This window comes from Haliotis cracherodii, unplaced genomic scaffold, assembly GCF_022045235.1.
Source record: "Haliotis cracherodii isolate W230 unplaced genomic scaffold, xgHalCrac1.p SCAF_1, whole genome shotgun sequence".
Lineage (NCBI taxonomy): Eukaryota > Metazoa > Mollusca > Gastropoda > Lepetellida > Haliotidae > Haliotis > Haliotis cracherodii.
In genome coordinates this window covers 17,055,883-17,070,534 of record NW_027266264.1, presented here as the reverse complement: position 1 = coordinate 17,070,534, position 14,652 = coordinate 17,055,883, and the positions used below count along the sequence as shown (strand labels likewise).

General features: G+C 43.2%; 1 protein-coding gene across 1 annotated transcript in view; it reads left to right on the top strand.

Moving 5' to 3' along the window:
- Positions 1-13,460: 13,460 nt before the first annotated feature.
- The window catches only part of LOC139473647 (high affinity cAMP-specific and IBMX-insensitive 3',5'-cyclic phosphodiesterase 8B-like), a 229,089-nt gene continuing 227,897 nt past the window's right edge, over positions 13,461-14,652 (top strand). Inside the window, exon 1 of the mRNA XM_071256338.1 lies at positions 13,461-13,563. Within this exon, the coding sequence (XP_071112439.1) occupies positions 13,527-13,563 (37 nt within the window). The 5' untranslated portion in view covers positions 13,461-13,526. The remainder of the gene's footprint in view (positions 13,564-14,652) is intronic.

The window sequence follows — 14,652 nt, the reverse complement described above, 5'->3', positions numbered from 1 at the left end:
CGGGTAATAAGGTGGTGGGTACCCGGGTAGTAAATTTGGACTCGTCCCAGCCCTAATTCATGTGATTCATATACATCGTACATTTTGATAATACTGTACAACGTCACGGACAGAGAACACATGACGATGAAGCCAGTAAACAGGAAGCTAATTACACAGCATACATAGCTGGGTGCTTATTGCTTACTGTTCATAGTAGGCGAATGGGATGAAATAGCCTTGATCACTGTTGGTTGATGGCTTGTGGCAGCGAAAGTGGACTGCCTCTGTTAGTTTTCTTTTAGTGAAGTCATGGGGGTTGTTGGAGAGGATCTGGGCCCACTTGCACAAAGCGATCTTAGTGCTAAGACTATTGCAAGCCTATGTTAAAGTATGGGAGTTACGATCATGATAGCGCTAAGATCGCTTTGTGCAAGTAGGCCCTGGACGTTTTCCCTGTTGATGTTGTGATTTGGGCAGTTGCTGATATATGGTCTGAGGTGACTGATTTACTGTCTGATTTGATGGTTGAAGTTTTGTGCTCTTTGATTCTGGTGTTGATGGGGCGGGATGTTTCACCTACGTAGGAGTGTCCACAGTTACAGTAATTTTTATAAACTACACCCTGAACTACCATTAACTGCATGTGGACAATCCTATAGATGTAGGTGAAACATCCGACTGTACTGTATTTTTATCCCATGTGAGTTTTGAGTCAATGATGGTGTCCAGATATTTTAATTATATGTATAATGAGTGAGTGAGTGAGTTGGGTTTAATGCTGCTTTTAACATTATTCCAGTTATATCGCGGCGTGTCAGCTTAATGTGGGAGGAAAGCCCGAAGTGATGCAGGTCACAGACGTTTACCACTTCGGTGAAACCCACGAGCACGGGTATGGTGCTGACAAACCTTGAAACATAATCGGGGCGAACCATGATTCGAACCCACAATCATAGGTTTCTGGCGTGCCCAAGGGACGCAACTCTGCACAGCGAATTATATGTATAATGATATGCGTACATACGAAATACATAATTATTATGAAAATATTTAAAAAAAAACCCATTCCTAACTGTAAATTATTACACTTAACACGTTTGTATTATTCTCGAACAATTATAAGAGGGAGATCTGCTCTGTCCTAAACTGGTTTGTAGGCCTCTGCGCCTCGGCTGCATCCACTCTATGAGGCGAAGTGCAGGGTACCAGTCTTATCTCTATCCGACCTATTTGCCAATTAAACAGCAGCATTTCGCTGCGATGAAATTTCCGCGAAAATGATCTGTTTGACGAGAGGGACAGGGACAGACCCACAACATCGATAAGCGGGAAACCTTGGCCCTTTTCCTTACAGCGAAGTCTGCCTGACGAAAGGGATAGGGACAGACCCACAACACCGATAAGCGGGAAACGTCGACCCTTTTCCTTACAGCGACAGCGAAGTCTGCCTGATCAAAGGGTCGGGGACAGGCCTACTGTCTATCGCTATGCGGGAAACGTTGACCCAGTTTCAGTGTAGCGAGTTCTTAGCACTTTTGTACATCGTGAATAATTGACGTGTCAGGCTACAGGGGTAAACATTTTACCATTAGGAAGGTAACTCTCGTAGATAAGTATGGTTCATGGTTTGAAAAAATCGCACTCTCGACCTTGTGGGTTTCAATTGTTACAATATATGCATGTCTCCACTGATCTCGGTCATTATAAAATAATATTACAACAAGGTAGCTATTACTTTGAAAAGATTAATTATGAAAAATAGTAATAACGTTACCACTGTAGATACATGAATGTCAACAGTATCATGTATACCACTTTGATTGTGTCAACTTTATTAATACCTCTTGTTCCTTAAAACAATAACAAATGTTTCAGGAAGTCATTGTTGTGAAAACATATTACTAGTTTTGTTTTCATAATATTTTTGTATTCTACTGTTATACTCAGAGCTCCAGATAAGCTTTTGGTGTTGTGGGTATTTTACCCATGCATTTTAAAATCATTGGGTATCAGTAATTCAATCTGGGTATTCAAATTTCTGTTACCCACTAGTTTTTACACATGTGGGTATTTAAGTTAAATATTTAAAAACACTATTCATCTAGTCCCTGCAAACTGGTGTCGTGTGGGTTCGAGAGCTTGATAGGACTCAAAAATACCACGATACTTCCACAAGAAAGTGTGATGGCAAATGATCATGATGTAACTGTCATCGTGGAGTTTAGCAAGGTTGACGGAATGTCCGTTTATAATTTCAAAATAAGTTGCTAATTTGCTAATCGAATACGCAGGTTACTTCACAATATTTTGATGATACGCACAAGTTTTATTTTTGTAGCGTATCTGTAATGTTCGTTGCGTATTTGATACGCTTGTTTTTTATTTTACTGCGTATTTCTGCATTTCTGATGCGTATTTTACGCAGATACGAAGCTTATCTGGAGCTCTGAAATTATACTATATAAACATTTAAACTGTTACACATGTACGCCTTATGACAGTATAGGTACTTGCATCAATATGTAGGCATGCTGCAAAATTTCTTTGCCCCGTATTTGTTGATCCTCTGGATCAAAGTCATCTTGTATTCAGCGAGGATGAAGGGTAGAGGGTTTCAAGTAGCCCCACACGCCACATTTAGCTGAACAGAGTTGCGTCCCTTGGACTTTGGTTTGTCAGTGTTGAAAAGGCCAACCCCTGATCCTAGTTTTTACCAATGCATTAAACGTCTAAAGCAATTGTTCCTTATTGGGCTTCCCTGTAACATTCAAGCTGACGCATCGTGATATAGCTGTATAATATAGCGGCATTATATCCAACACAGAACAGACACTCACGCCTGGACGATGTGACCATTGTTTACTGAAGGGAGTACCATTGGACCAAACAAGGAAGTTTTACATTAGTGTAAATATTGTTTGTTTTGTTTGTTTATTGTTTAACGCCGCAGTCAGTAATATTCCAGCAATATGACGTCGGTCTGTAAATAATCGAGTCTGGACCAGATAATCCAGTGATCGACATCATGAGCACCGTTCCGCGCAATTGGGATACGATGACATACATCAACCAAGTCAGCGAGCCTGACCACCCGATCCCGTTAGTCGCCACTTACGACAAGCGTAGTCGCCTTTTACGACAAGCATGGGTTGGTGAAGACCTAACTGTTGAATCAAGAAGGGAGTACAATGGTGAAAGTTACCGTTCAGTGATAACAGCTACACAACGACAGCTTGCTATTTAAGTCCTCAAGCGAGTCGGGAATTCACAAGACTTTGGTTTATATTCAGCGCCCATCACAAAGCGAGGCAGGCTCTGAATACCCCCAGCAGTGTTGGTGCTTACAAGCACAATCAGGGCGAACTGGGATTCGAACCTACGATCATCGGATACAGACGACTAAGGTATCTAGCGTGTTGCGGCGTCCAGACCACTGGGCTACCCATGTTACGAATAAGTAATCGAACCTAGCTAGATAACGCAGTGGACGACAACGTGAACGAGAACTGAGCCCGTCCAAGTACGACATCTGAGGCGAAATGGAGTTTAACGTTGCATTCAAGACTCTTGCACTTAAATAGCAACGTGCATGCATGTGTGCATGTGCATGCGCGCACGTGTGTGTGACTGCTTGTGCCAATCCGGACTAATGCCGGTTTTATATTTCTAGCCCACCCGACCGCAGTTTTAACATGAATACCCCACTCGGACACAGTAAACTGACTCCGAGACGCCCAGTCCTTGTTTTATCACCAGTGCCAGGCAGGAAAACAACAAGTAAGAACCATCTTTTAACGTCTCTTGGTAAATCGCGGACGGGGATCGAACCACCGACCTTCCGCTCTCCGGGTCGACCCCCTATCCACAACGGAGGTGGTCTGGGAAATAGGTGTTCACGGGTGGTCACCCATCACACTTCTTCCACCTCTCCCAATCTCCAGCTTACCCGTGTGCTTGACGTAAGATGCACCTATCGGAATCGGGTGGTCAGACTCGTTGACTTGGTGGATGCATGTTATATCCCACTTGCGAGCTTCGATGCTCACGACATCGATCACTGGATTGTCTGGTCCAGACTTAATTATTGACAGTCCGCCGTCATATAGCTGGAATACTGAGTGGGCGTAAAACAACAAACAAACAAACTTTGGATTCTTCATGCACCGGAATAGGTGGTTTGGTGAAGTTGTAAAGACTACTACGGAAGAGGCTTCTTTGGAAGATTAAAACAAAACACATAAATGCCGGGTTAAAGAAAGCATACAATAAAATTGAATTTGACCACAAAAATACAAACGTCATCAAACTGTTATTTGGCTAAAAACACTCCCCGAAAAACACAACAATGACACCCGTATCAAATACCATGGAATATCCATTTTCTGTTTCTTCCTGTTAGCCACCATCAAACATGGGGGTGTACTTTCTTTTGCCCAGCAGTTTATTTAATGTAGAAGTAGACCCATCAATCCATGTTCAAAGGAATACAGGGGCGGTCGGATAGCCGAGTGGATAAAGCGTTCGCTCGTCTCGCCGAAGACCCGGGTTCGATTCCCGACATGGGTACAATGTGTGAAGCCCATTTCTGGTGTCCCCCGCCGTGATATTGCTGGAATATTGCTAAAAGCGGCGTTAAACCATACTCACTCACCCAAAGGAATACACATCACATTATCAGTTACAGGATGTTCTTTTAATAGTTAACAAACCTACCCAATTAGCAGAAAACAATCAGACATTATTTTTTCCCTGAGTGAAAACCTGATAAAAAGGTTATCGGACGACTGTTCAGATGAGCCGCGACTTAAGACCTGATGTACTCTACTGTCATGCTCTGGTGGTGGAGAGAGGAGACAATGCTTGTGTACCCCGGACTGTGATTATAATAGTGTCACGCTAGAATGTCACAAATAAAACGACACATTAACAATTCATCGCCTGAGCAAACCTCTCCTTGGTCTCAACATAAACAGACACAGACATATGGGCACAGGGGCCTCCTTGCTTATGTATAAGAGAGCTCAAGTGGTTTGGAGAGAAGCGGTATATTTGCTAAGTCTTCGGTCCAGCTGACGAGAGGACACCACCGACACTGTGTTGCGAAAGCGCATTATATAACCACGCTTGTTGACGAGTGTAGCGCTGAATCACAGTGAGTAAACTTCTGTTACATTTTTTTCCGTTTATTTGTATGTGTCCCTGTACGGAAGGCAGCTCGGGAAACTATACATTCACAACATACCTGGGGATGTCCATGGGTGACCTGCTTTTATGCTGAACCCACGATTTCTCATTCAGATGTACAGCGTTAGCGAGGACTGTTATGACATGTAACACGATGAGTAAACATCTGTGTATCGTGCATACACGGAACATATAGCACTTATACCGTTGCTGGATTTGGGCGTGGGCGTGTGGGTTTGTTTGAGTCAGTGTTGTGTCTGCACATTAAAACACATCGTATATAAACGATAGGACAATTTTAATAACGTCACAGCGGTGACTCAACCCCTGTGGGAAAGTGTTGAGCGGTCCACCAGTGACTGAAGAGGTTACCTGCAGCCTCCCCACAAGCGAGTTGATAACACCATCACGTTCTCGCATTGAGACACATACACTCGTTTTCCTTTTTAATTGGACACCTTAAACATGATTAAGAAATGGGACAGGACCCCTGAAGACCCGGGATAGAATATATCTTCAGCAACCCATGCTTGCTGTAAAAGACGACTATGCACGGGATCGGGTGGTCAGGCTCGCTGACTTGGTTGATGATGCATGTCATCGTATCCCAATTGCGTAGATCGATGCTCATGATGTCAATCATTGGCTTGTCTGGTCCAGACTCGATCATTTACATCTAGCTGGAATTTAGCTAAGTGCGGCGTTAAACAGCAAACAAACTAGAAATGGGACAGACAATCCTAATAGAACTAGCCTAAATGTAGAAAAAAACCTAATTAATTACTTTTGGACGTTCCTCTGTGAAACGCTGACCTGTCTGTGTGTGATAGAGAAGGAATTTTTTAAATAAAATGAATAATGGATTTTTTTGCGCAGTTATTTTTCAAAGTAGGATGGGTGACTGTATTTTTCGTATCAGGAGAAATACACGCCGCGACTGGTGTCCAGTTCCGGACATTTTGGGACAAATAGTGACCGGAAGACAAATATTATACTGGGATCTAAGATAATGACCCTGTCGTTGGAACCTACTTTAATGCGTCACCTACTACTCTCCTAACTACACCTGAATGAGTCACTGCAAATCTATACACAACATGTACATGTTTTTTGAATGTTTATCAGCACATTAATCCATACCAAATGTGTTCAGAACAATTACTAAATTTACGATACAACTAAACCCTGCCAGCATTATATAACATAAGCGTTACCACGACAACCCATAACAGTGTACAATCTTATAAACTATGTCATTCATCCACACACAAACATTGCTGCGTTGCTAGTTTCAACACATGCAGAATTTCCCATGCTAGACGCCGTGTATCGTATACACATAGGGGTTCAGTACAACAGTAAATGGATGATCCAAATTTAAAAGCGCACACTGAATGGTCCGATCAAGACTTAACGCAGGGACGCTAGGTCTCCAATCTCCCCGAGTATCATGCAGCCCATCTTAAAAACATTAAGGGGGCCACGGGTGGCCCAGTCGTCTTAGGCCCCGCAATTCAATGTGCAGAAACCTATGATTGTGGGTTCCAATCCTGGTTCGCCTCGATTATGTTTCTAGATTTTTTCAGCAACATACCCAAAGTGGTTAACGTCTGAGACCTGCATCACTTCGGGCTTTTCTCCCACAATAAGCACCGTGATATAACTGGAATACTCTTAAAAGCAGCGTTAAATTTAACTCACTCACCTCCTCAAATACGCTGTCTCTTTTGAACGTCGAATCTCCAACAGACGCCAAGTCCTCAATAAACGCCGGATCTCCAATAGACGCGAGATCTCCTATAAACGTCGGGCCTACAATATTCTCTTATTCTCCAAAAGACGCCGGGTATCCCAAAGACACCGAATTGGACTACAGTGGGTTTGTGGCCCCGAGTCTCCATTAAACGCCAGGTCTAGACGCTGGACCTTCAATAAACGCCGGATCTCCGATAGAAGCCGGACCTTCAATAAACGCCGGATCTCCGATAGACGCCGGACCTTCAATAAACGCCAGGTCTCCGATAGATGCCGGACCTTCAATAAACGCCAGGTCTCCGATAGACGCCGGACCTTCAATAAACGCCGGATCTCCGATAGACGCCGGACCTTCAATAAACGCCAGGTCTCCGATAGACGCCGGACCTTCAATAAACGCCGGATCTCCGATAGACGCCGGACCTTCAATAAACGCCGGATCTCCGATAGACGCCGGACCTTCAATAAACGCCGGATCTCCGATAGACGCCGGACCTTCAATAAACGCCAGGTCTCCGATAGATGCCGGACCTTCAATAAACGCCAGGTCTCCGATAGACGCCGGACCTTCAATAAACGCCGGATCTCCGATAGACGCCGGACCTTCAATAAACGCCGGACCGATAGATATGTCTGGAGAAATACACACATGGGGTCAGTTAGAGGGTTGCGGTAATCGTGGTTGAAACACTTAGATATAACTTTATTTTCAAACAAATTCACATGGAAGAATATCATTACTAAAGGCAAGTTTAGGATTACCAGACGGGCGATGGCGTTTGACCTTCTATTTGTATGGATCACCTCGAAACGACGTGTGGCAGCCTCCCTACGTAGGACTTATTATCTCCTTCGTAGGAGATACTAAGTTCTACGTAGGAGATATTAAGTCCTACGTAGAAGATACTAAGTCCTACGTAGGAGATAGTTATTCTAGTCCATACCAAGTCCTACGTAGGAGATAGTAATTCTAGGCCATAATAAGTCCTACGTAGGAGATAGTAAGTCCTACGTAGGATATAGTAAGTCCTACATAGGAGATACTTAGACAAAAAAAATTCACCGTGGCCCCACTACGCTTCCGTAACTCCCTCACTTAATTATGTGGATGTTAACTGATGGCTTATAGGCTGGGGAAGAACGTCCACTGTCTGCACGTCAAGACAAAACCGAATTACTAGACCATACGTTCCAGGATAAGAGTTCACAGAGACATTGTTTACTTACAAAAACACCCCTCACGGAGTCGTCGTAGTGTGACTGAAACGACGCCGATGTCAACTCGCGGTAGTGTCTGTATTTGAATAGCCGCACCAAACTAAAATAAACTGTTTGTGAAATCTAGCCAGATACTGTTTACTTCAAGTAATCTTTAAACATATTCATTCATTCCACATCCACATTGTTTCAGCCTTATAGGGTCTTTGTTCATGTTGTCAACCACTTGTCTGTGTGCACCGGTTCTCATTGTATTACCCGTGCTTTGGAGGATAACATGGTGTAATATCAATGCGAGCGGACAGGACTACTGTGGGTCCTCACCCGGTTATTTGAATTATGGAGTTGGCAGAAACTGTGAACGAGACACCTCTACTCCCAGACAGATTAGATCGCCTCCATCGTCTAGTGGTAGAGCGTTTGCCTGGAGAACGGAATGCCCGGGGTTCGATCCCCGGCCGCGTCATACCAAAAGAGGTTAAATGATGGTACTTGTTGTTACACTGCCTGGCGCTCGACATTAAGGAGTTAAACAAGGACTGGTCGGCTCGGAGTCAGTATACTGTGTCTGAGTGGGGTATTCATGTTAAACTAAGGCATGGTACCTCAGTGTGCGAGCACTATAAAATCGGCACAATCTTGATTAGTACAAGCAGCCACACGCACGCACGCACGCACGCACGCACACGCAAGCACGCACGCACGCACACACACAAACCAAATACACACACAAACACACGCACACACACGTGCTATGTAAGGGCAATACTTTTGAACGCGACGTTAAACCCCATATCACCTAACCCATTCAGATTATGTGCCCCCGATAGACACAACATGCTTGCATCCCAAAACTCGCCGAATTTGTCAAGTCCGTGAGTTGTTGCAGTAGCCTTAAGCTAGAACTGGCAAACACACACATACGTTACACTTGGGGTATTCTGACTCACACGTTCTGAAATGCCCTCGTGATAAAAACCTATCTAACGGGAACTCGTTTAGTTATCTCTAAGATTAGACTTGTGTAACAGAACGTCCTTACTTCTTCACCGATCTGTATTCACTTGTCTACGATCCATCACCGTGATAAATGTCAATGGCTTTGTTGATGATGTTGATGATGATGACAGAACAGATATAACGTGTAATCAGATGCACGAAGTTGAAGTACGACATTAATTATGACAATTCATAGATTCCCACGAATTGTATAGTTGTTCATGTTACAGCGTGATATTTCTTTGTCTTAAAACATATTTGATTTCGTATAAATTTGATGATGCGTTATTAAACTTAATTTCTTCTGAAGAATGGCGTCCAAGTGTATTATTTAAATTTTTTTTTTAATATGATACCACCTGTTTCATACCACTTCTTTCTTTATCCCACAATTCATATTAATAACTCATCCCTGTCAAGTGTTTTTGACATGCAGCTATGTAAACTTTTCCACATCCATTTTCAAACAATAATTGACAGATATCCTTGAAAACGTCACAACCATTCATCTTACAACAGACAAGTCATTGTTGGAATGATCACGCCATTAGTCACGTTGTGTCATATGGTATTATAAGAGGTGTATAAATCTCGTTATCTGTGGGGCCCTCTTGAATATTTCGTATACCTTTCTTATGGATTACTTAATCAGACGTTTATATATACATGTATGTATATGCAGCTTGAAAGCGTTTATCGGTCGTCCGTCGCTAGAATTCTGAGATTGTGAGATTGGAATTAAATAATGCGATGGAGGGGATCCTGGCCAAAATAGGACATCGATATAGGAAACACAACTGCAACATGTTAAACATGGCTAAGTATATCCTCCAAAACTACAAAACACAAAATACTATAGTGTGGTATGCATGATGATAGCGGTGTTTATCATCAAGGCTTCATAATCGATAAGATTTCAGAAATACTCACTTTTCCAGAACAGTTTCATATACTGAGATGTTGTCTCAGGCATCAGCATTAATATTTTGTGTTTGTGTTAAGGTTACACTCGCATGAGCATTAACAAGTTAGGAGACGGTTTCAGGAGTTTAAAAACCCCAAACATTTGAAAGGTCTTCTGAGAAAGCACAGAACCCAGATAATTGTACGAAAAATCACAACCAGAAATTGTTTTTTGAAAGGACTATTCTGCAAATTAGCCGGAAAATAAAAAAAATATTACATTGCCGAGATGGTAATTATCGCAGTTGCCCTGAGACGAACTTCCTTTATACCATTGCATGGGAAGCCTACATAGAGTGATGCAGGTCATAGATATTTACCGTTTTCGTTAACACGACAAGTAATGGTATGGTACTGACAGATAAAGGATCTTCGTCAGAGGAAATATTTAATTCGAACTCACGCAAACATTGCTAGGAAAGATGCTGCATAACATTTTACGGCGCCTTAGACCCCTGCCCCACCCCTGCCCACGTATGTGCATATATAACTACACTTTAACCGATATATAAACAGTATTTATTTACTAAAGCACCATCTCTATATATCTCTAATAAAAGCGACAAAACCCTTTCCATAGTCATAAGAAATATCAGCCTAAAAAAATCGATTGTAATATTCCGAGTATATCATGAGCATGATTGTGTTTATGAATCACTGTCAAATAATGATGATACCAGGTGTTCGCGAAAAGGTGAGCGTATCTTGCCCTACCAGTGTCACCCATCTCAAACACATGCAAAGTCAAGTCAATTTTTCACCTGAAAAAAACACGGGAACATACGGTACAAGTTCAAATAGAGCATCACTCTTGTCACTGATGCGTCAAATATGGAAATGTCCCCCACATAAAACGTTTTGAAAGCTTAACTGAAGCCTTGAATGTTGTAATCTTGATCCAACAACTTATGAGCACGAGTTGCATGACGCTCTTTGAAATCTTGGTAGAAAGAGCATCCTGGACTGTACCTCAAAAGGTGTGAAATGTAGACACCAAGGACTGTAGCTGCAGAAATATTGCTCGACGTAAAGGGAAAGTTGACTGTTGGAAAAGTAAATTCATCCCTCTTGTCATACCGTCTTGTGGAGAGTATTTTGTCACTCTGAATCTCTATGCATAGATCTAAATATAAAACAGATGCGGCGGTCTCACTGGTCTCCTTTATTTCTAGTCCAGGTGGGTAAAACAGTGGAAGGGAATTTGATGTTTGATAGTTATTGAACGATATCCGATTGTCGATACACCTGAAGCTTAAGTTCAACGTCTTGACCAAATGACCATGTTTTCACATTGCCAATCCGAGCAGGAATGCTGAATCACATATGCAAGAAGGAACACATCAGTGGAAAGGGGAGCGCAATTGGTGCCCATGTGGATACCTCCTTCTTGCCTAAATGTCTTACCTGCAAATTAACAATGAGGAACTCCGTCATTTTGCATATTGTTTTCTTCAGATGGCATTTTTGACAAATTGACCTGAAACTCTGAAGATAGATACGTAACTATAGCAATGGTCACCACGTTTTGCAAGAAAAGCCCCATTGATCAATGAATTAAGTTTTCCTTTAGTCATGTGGGATAGAGGTGCACAATGTTGAAAAGTCAAATGTTTTGAGAGAATTAATCCTGGTTCTTTTCTGAGATTGCAAAAAGTTAAACTAATCCTTTGAGTTTTTGAGAATCCACATGGTATTAATTCCACTTGTCTCAAATACTTTCTGTGAATATAAAGAAAGTCCTTCCCTGATTGTATTGAGGATTATGGTTAATCTTTTAGACAGGGATTTGTTGGTACATTAGCAGGACCAAGCAAAATATATCTCTCTGTACGAGTTTTTATGGAGCTTTGGAATCAAAGGAGGAATGGACATGTCTTCTAGTTTTAAAGTCAAGTCAACAGTTGATGGTACTGATGCATGGTTTTGGCCGATTTCTTCCTCAGTTTACACACTGGCCTTGTTTGTGTCATTAAATGATATGTCATCTATACCAAGTTCTTTGATCAAACAATTAATATAGTGATGCTTACATATAATGGTTATTATATTTGAGACCTTGTCAATGGGAAGAACTACCTACTTTATAGGGCTTTTATATCCTGACTTTGGATGACAACTGGCTGGGACAGAATGGGTTTGTTCCATTTCTGTTTCCTCTTTTTTAGTTTGTGCAGTCTACCAACGACAACACCCGCCCTGACATAACCACACTGAAGGACATGCAACAGGCTCTTCTTCTCTGTTGGCACCTGCTTCGACAACATCCATATTGATTTTAAAGTTGTGATCCCAATTGGTAGGAGGTTGCTCACGATATTTTGGTGTAACTGACGAAGGTTGTTATTGTTAATGATAGAGAAGTCGCCTGTGATTATATGACCTAGAGATTGGTAGCAGTAGGATGAGTCCTATGGGAACTCCTGGATGCAATATTTCCAGCAATAACATCATCCGTCGTCGATTGGTCTACATGGCCAACATTTCAAACATCTCGTTTGCTGTCTGAATCTAGGCTGAGGACCGAACGAATGGTGGTCGTTTGGAGGCGACTACAGGAGTGTTTGGCTACAATGTGTGGCCTGGTGTGTCGTCGTACCATGACAACGTGGAAGGTGTGAACAACTGGTGTGGTTAGTCAAAAAACACATCCAGTGGACGCCTGCGTGATGTTGCTGACTGCGGCGTCACATTCAATCACTCACTCGTCTTTCCTCAGATCAAACCGAGTACCAATTGTGTACCAGTACCGAATATTGCCTAAACGCGTGGAATAGGAACTGAATCTTGCTTGACCAAGTCTCATGGGACATACACTTGGTTCATAATACTATTTCTAAACCTGATGATATGTTAATACACCCCTGTTAGAATCCTGGGTGGAAATGATCTTCAGTAACCCATGCTTGTTGTAAGAGTCGACTAACGGGATCAATTGGTCAGGCTCACTGACTTGGTTCATGCATCTGATCGATTTCCAATTGCGTAGGTCAATGCTTATCATGTCAATCACTGGATTGTCTGGTCGGACTCGATTATTTACAGACCGCCGTCAAATAGCTGCAATATTGCTGAGTGTGAAACAACGAACAAACGAACAAACAAACTTACGACATGAGATAAGGAGACACTATTTTTGGTTTCGCAAACGAGCGCATGTCTTCCTGTACAATGACACTGGGTAGTTTCAAATATTGTCCCCAAGTATGACTCTACTTCCTAGTTAGTCATAGCAGTTCACAATGCGAGTTGTACAGTGTGTGTAAGAAGGACACACAAAGGAAGGAAACGCGTTTCCAGTCAAAATCACACCGTGCAATATGACTGGCTTCCTGCGTTGTATGCGCTGCACTGATGCAGAGGCAAGGGATACCCAACACGCTGCTGTGAAATTAGATTATTCTCCATCACTAGTAATTACACGATCTATGTGGACGGACATGGAAACAAGTGACGCTGCACAAGGTATTGTTTATATTTCCTGATTGACATGCACGAAATTATATGTAATGTTGCCTTTGTGCACCGTGCACCACCCACTCCCTGTGCTGGTTCATTGCGTCAGAGTGTTGAGAATGACCAATTGTGTGTTTCCGGTTATTGGAGGGTGTGGTCAATACCATCCCTGACTCGCTTTGTGCCAGTGGTATGACCGGACAGAAGGGTGTATGTGGAGGGTAAATTGATGAATGTTCCTGTGCCGAATAGAAAGTACATGAATTATTATTAATATAAATCATTGGAGCATTTCTCGACACTATCATGTCTTGCACAATAAATCATAGAAGATGTAAGCAGCATCCACATCATTTGCTGATTGACGATAAAATTGGAAATGCTTACAAACAATCGAGGGTAGGACGGCGAGTTAGGGAGGGGTTGGAAGAAAAGACGCCGTGTGGGGGAGGGGATGGAAGGTAAGACGGCGTATGGTGCAGGGGTTGGAAGTAAAGACGGCGTGTGGTGGAGGGGATGGAGGGTAAGACGGCGTATGGTGGAGTAGATGGAGGGTAAGACGGCGTGTGGTGGAGTGGATGGAAGGTAAGACGGCGTGTGGTGGAGGGGATGGAGGGTAAGACGGCGTATGGTGGAGGGGATGGAAGGTAAGACGGCGTGTGGTGGAGGGGATGGAAGTAAAGACGGCGTGTGGTGGAGGGGTTGGAGGGTAAGACGGCGTATGGTGGAGTAGATGGAGGGTAAGACGGCGTGTGGTGGAGTGGATGGAAGGTAAGACGGCGTGTGGTGGAGGGGATGGAAGGTAAGACGGCGTATGGTGGAGGGGATGGAAGGTAAGACGGCGTGTGGTGGAGGGGATGGAAGTAAAGACGGCGTGTGGTGGAGGGGTTGGAGGGTAAGACGGCGTATGGTGGAGTAGATGGAGGGTAAGACGGCGTGTGGTGGAGTGGATGGAAGGTAAGACGGCGTGTGGTGGAGTGGATGGAAGGTAAGACGGCGTGTGGTGGAGGGGATGGAGGGTAAGACGGCGTATGGTGGAGGGGATGGAAGGTAAGACGGCGTGTGGTGGAGTGGATGGAAGGTAAGACGGCGTGTGGT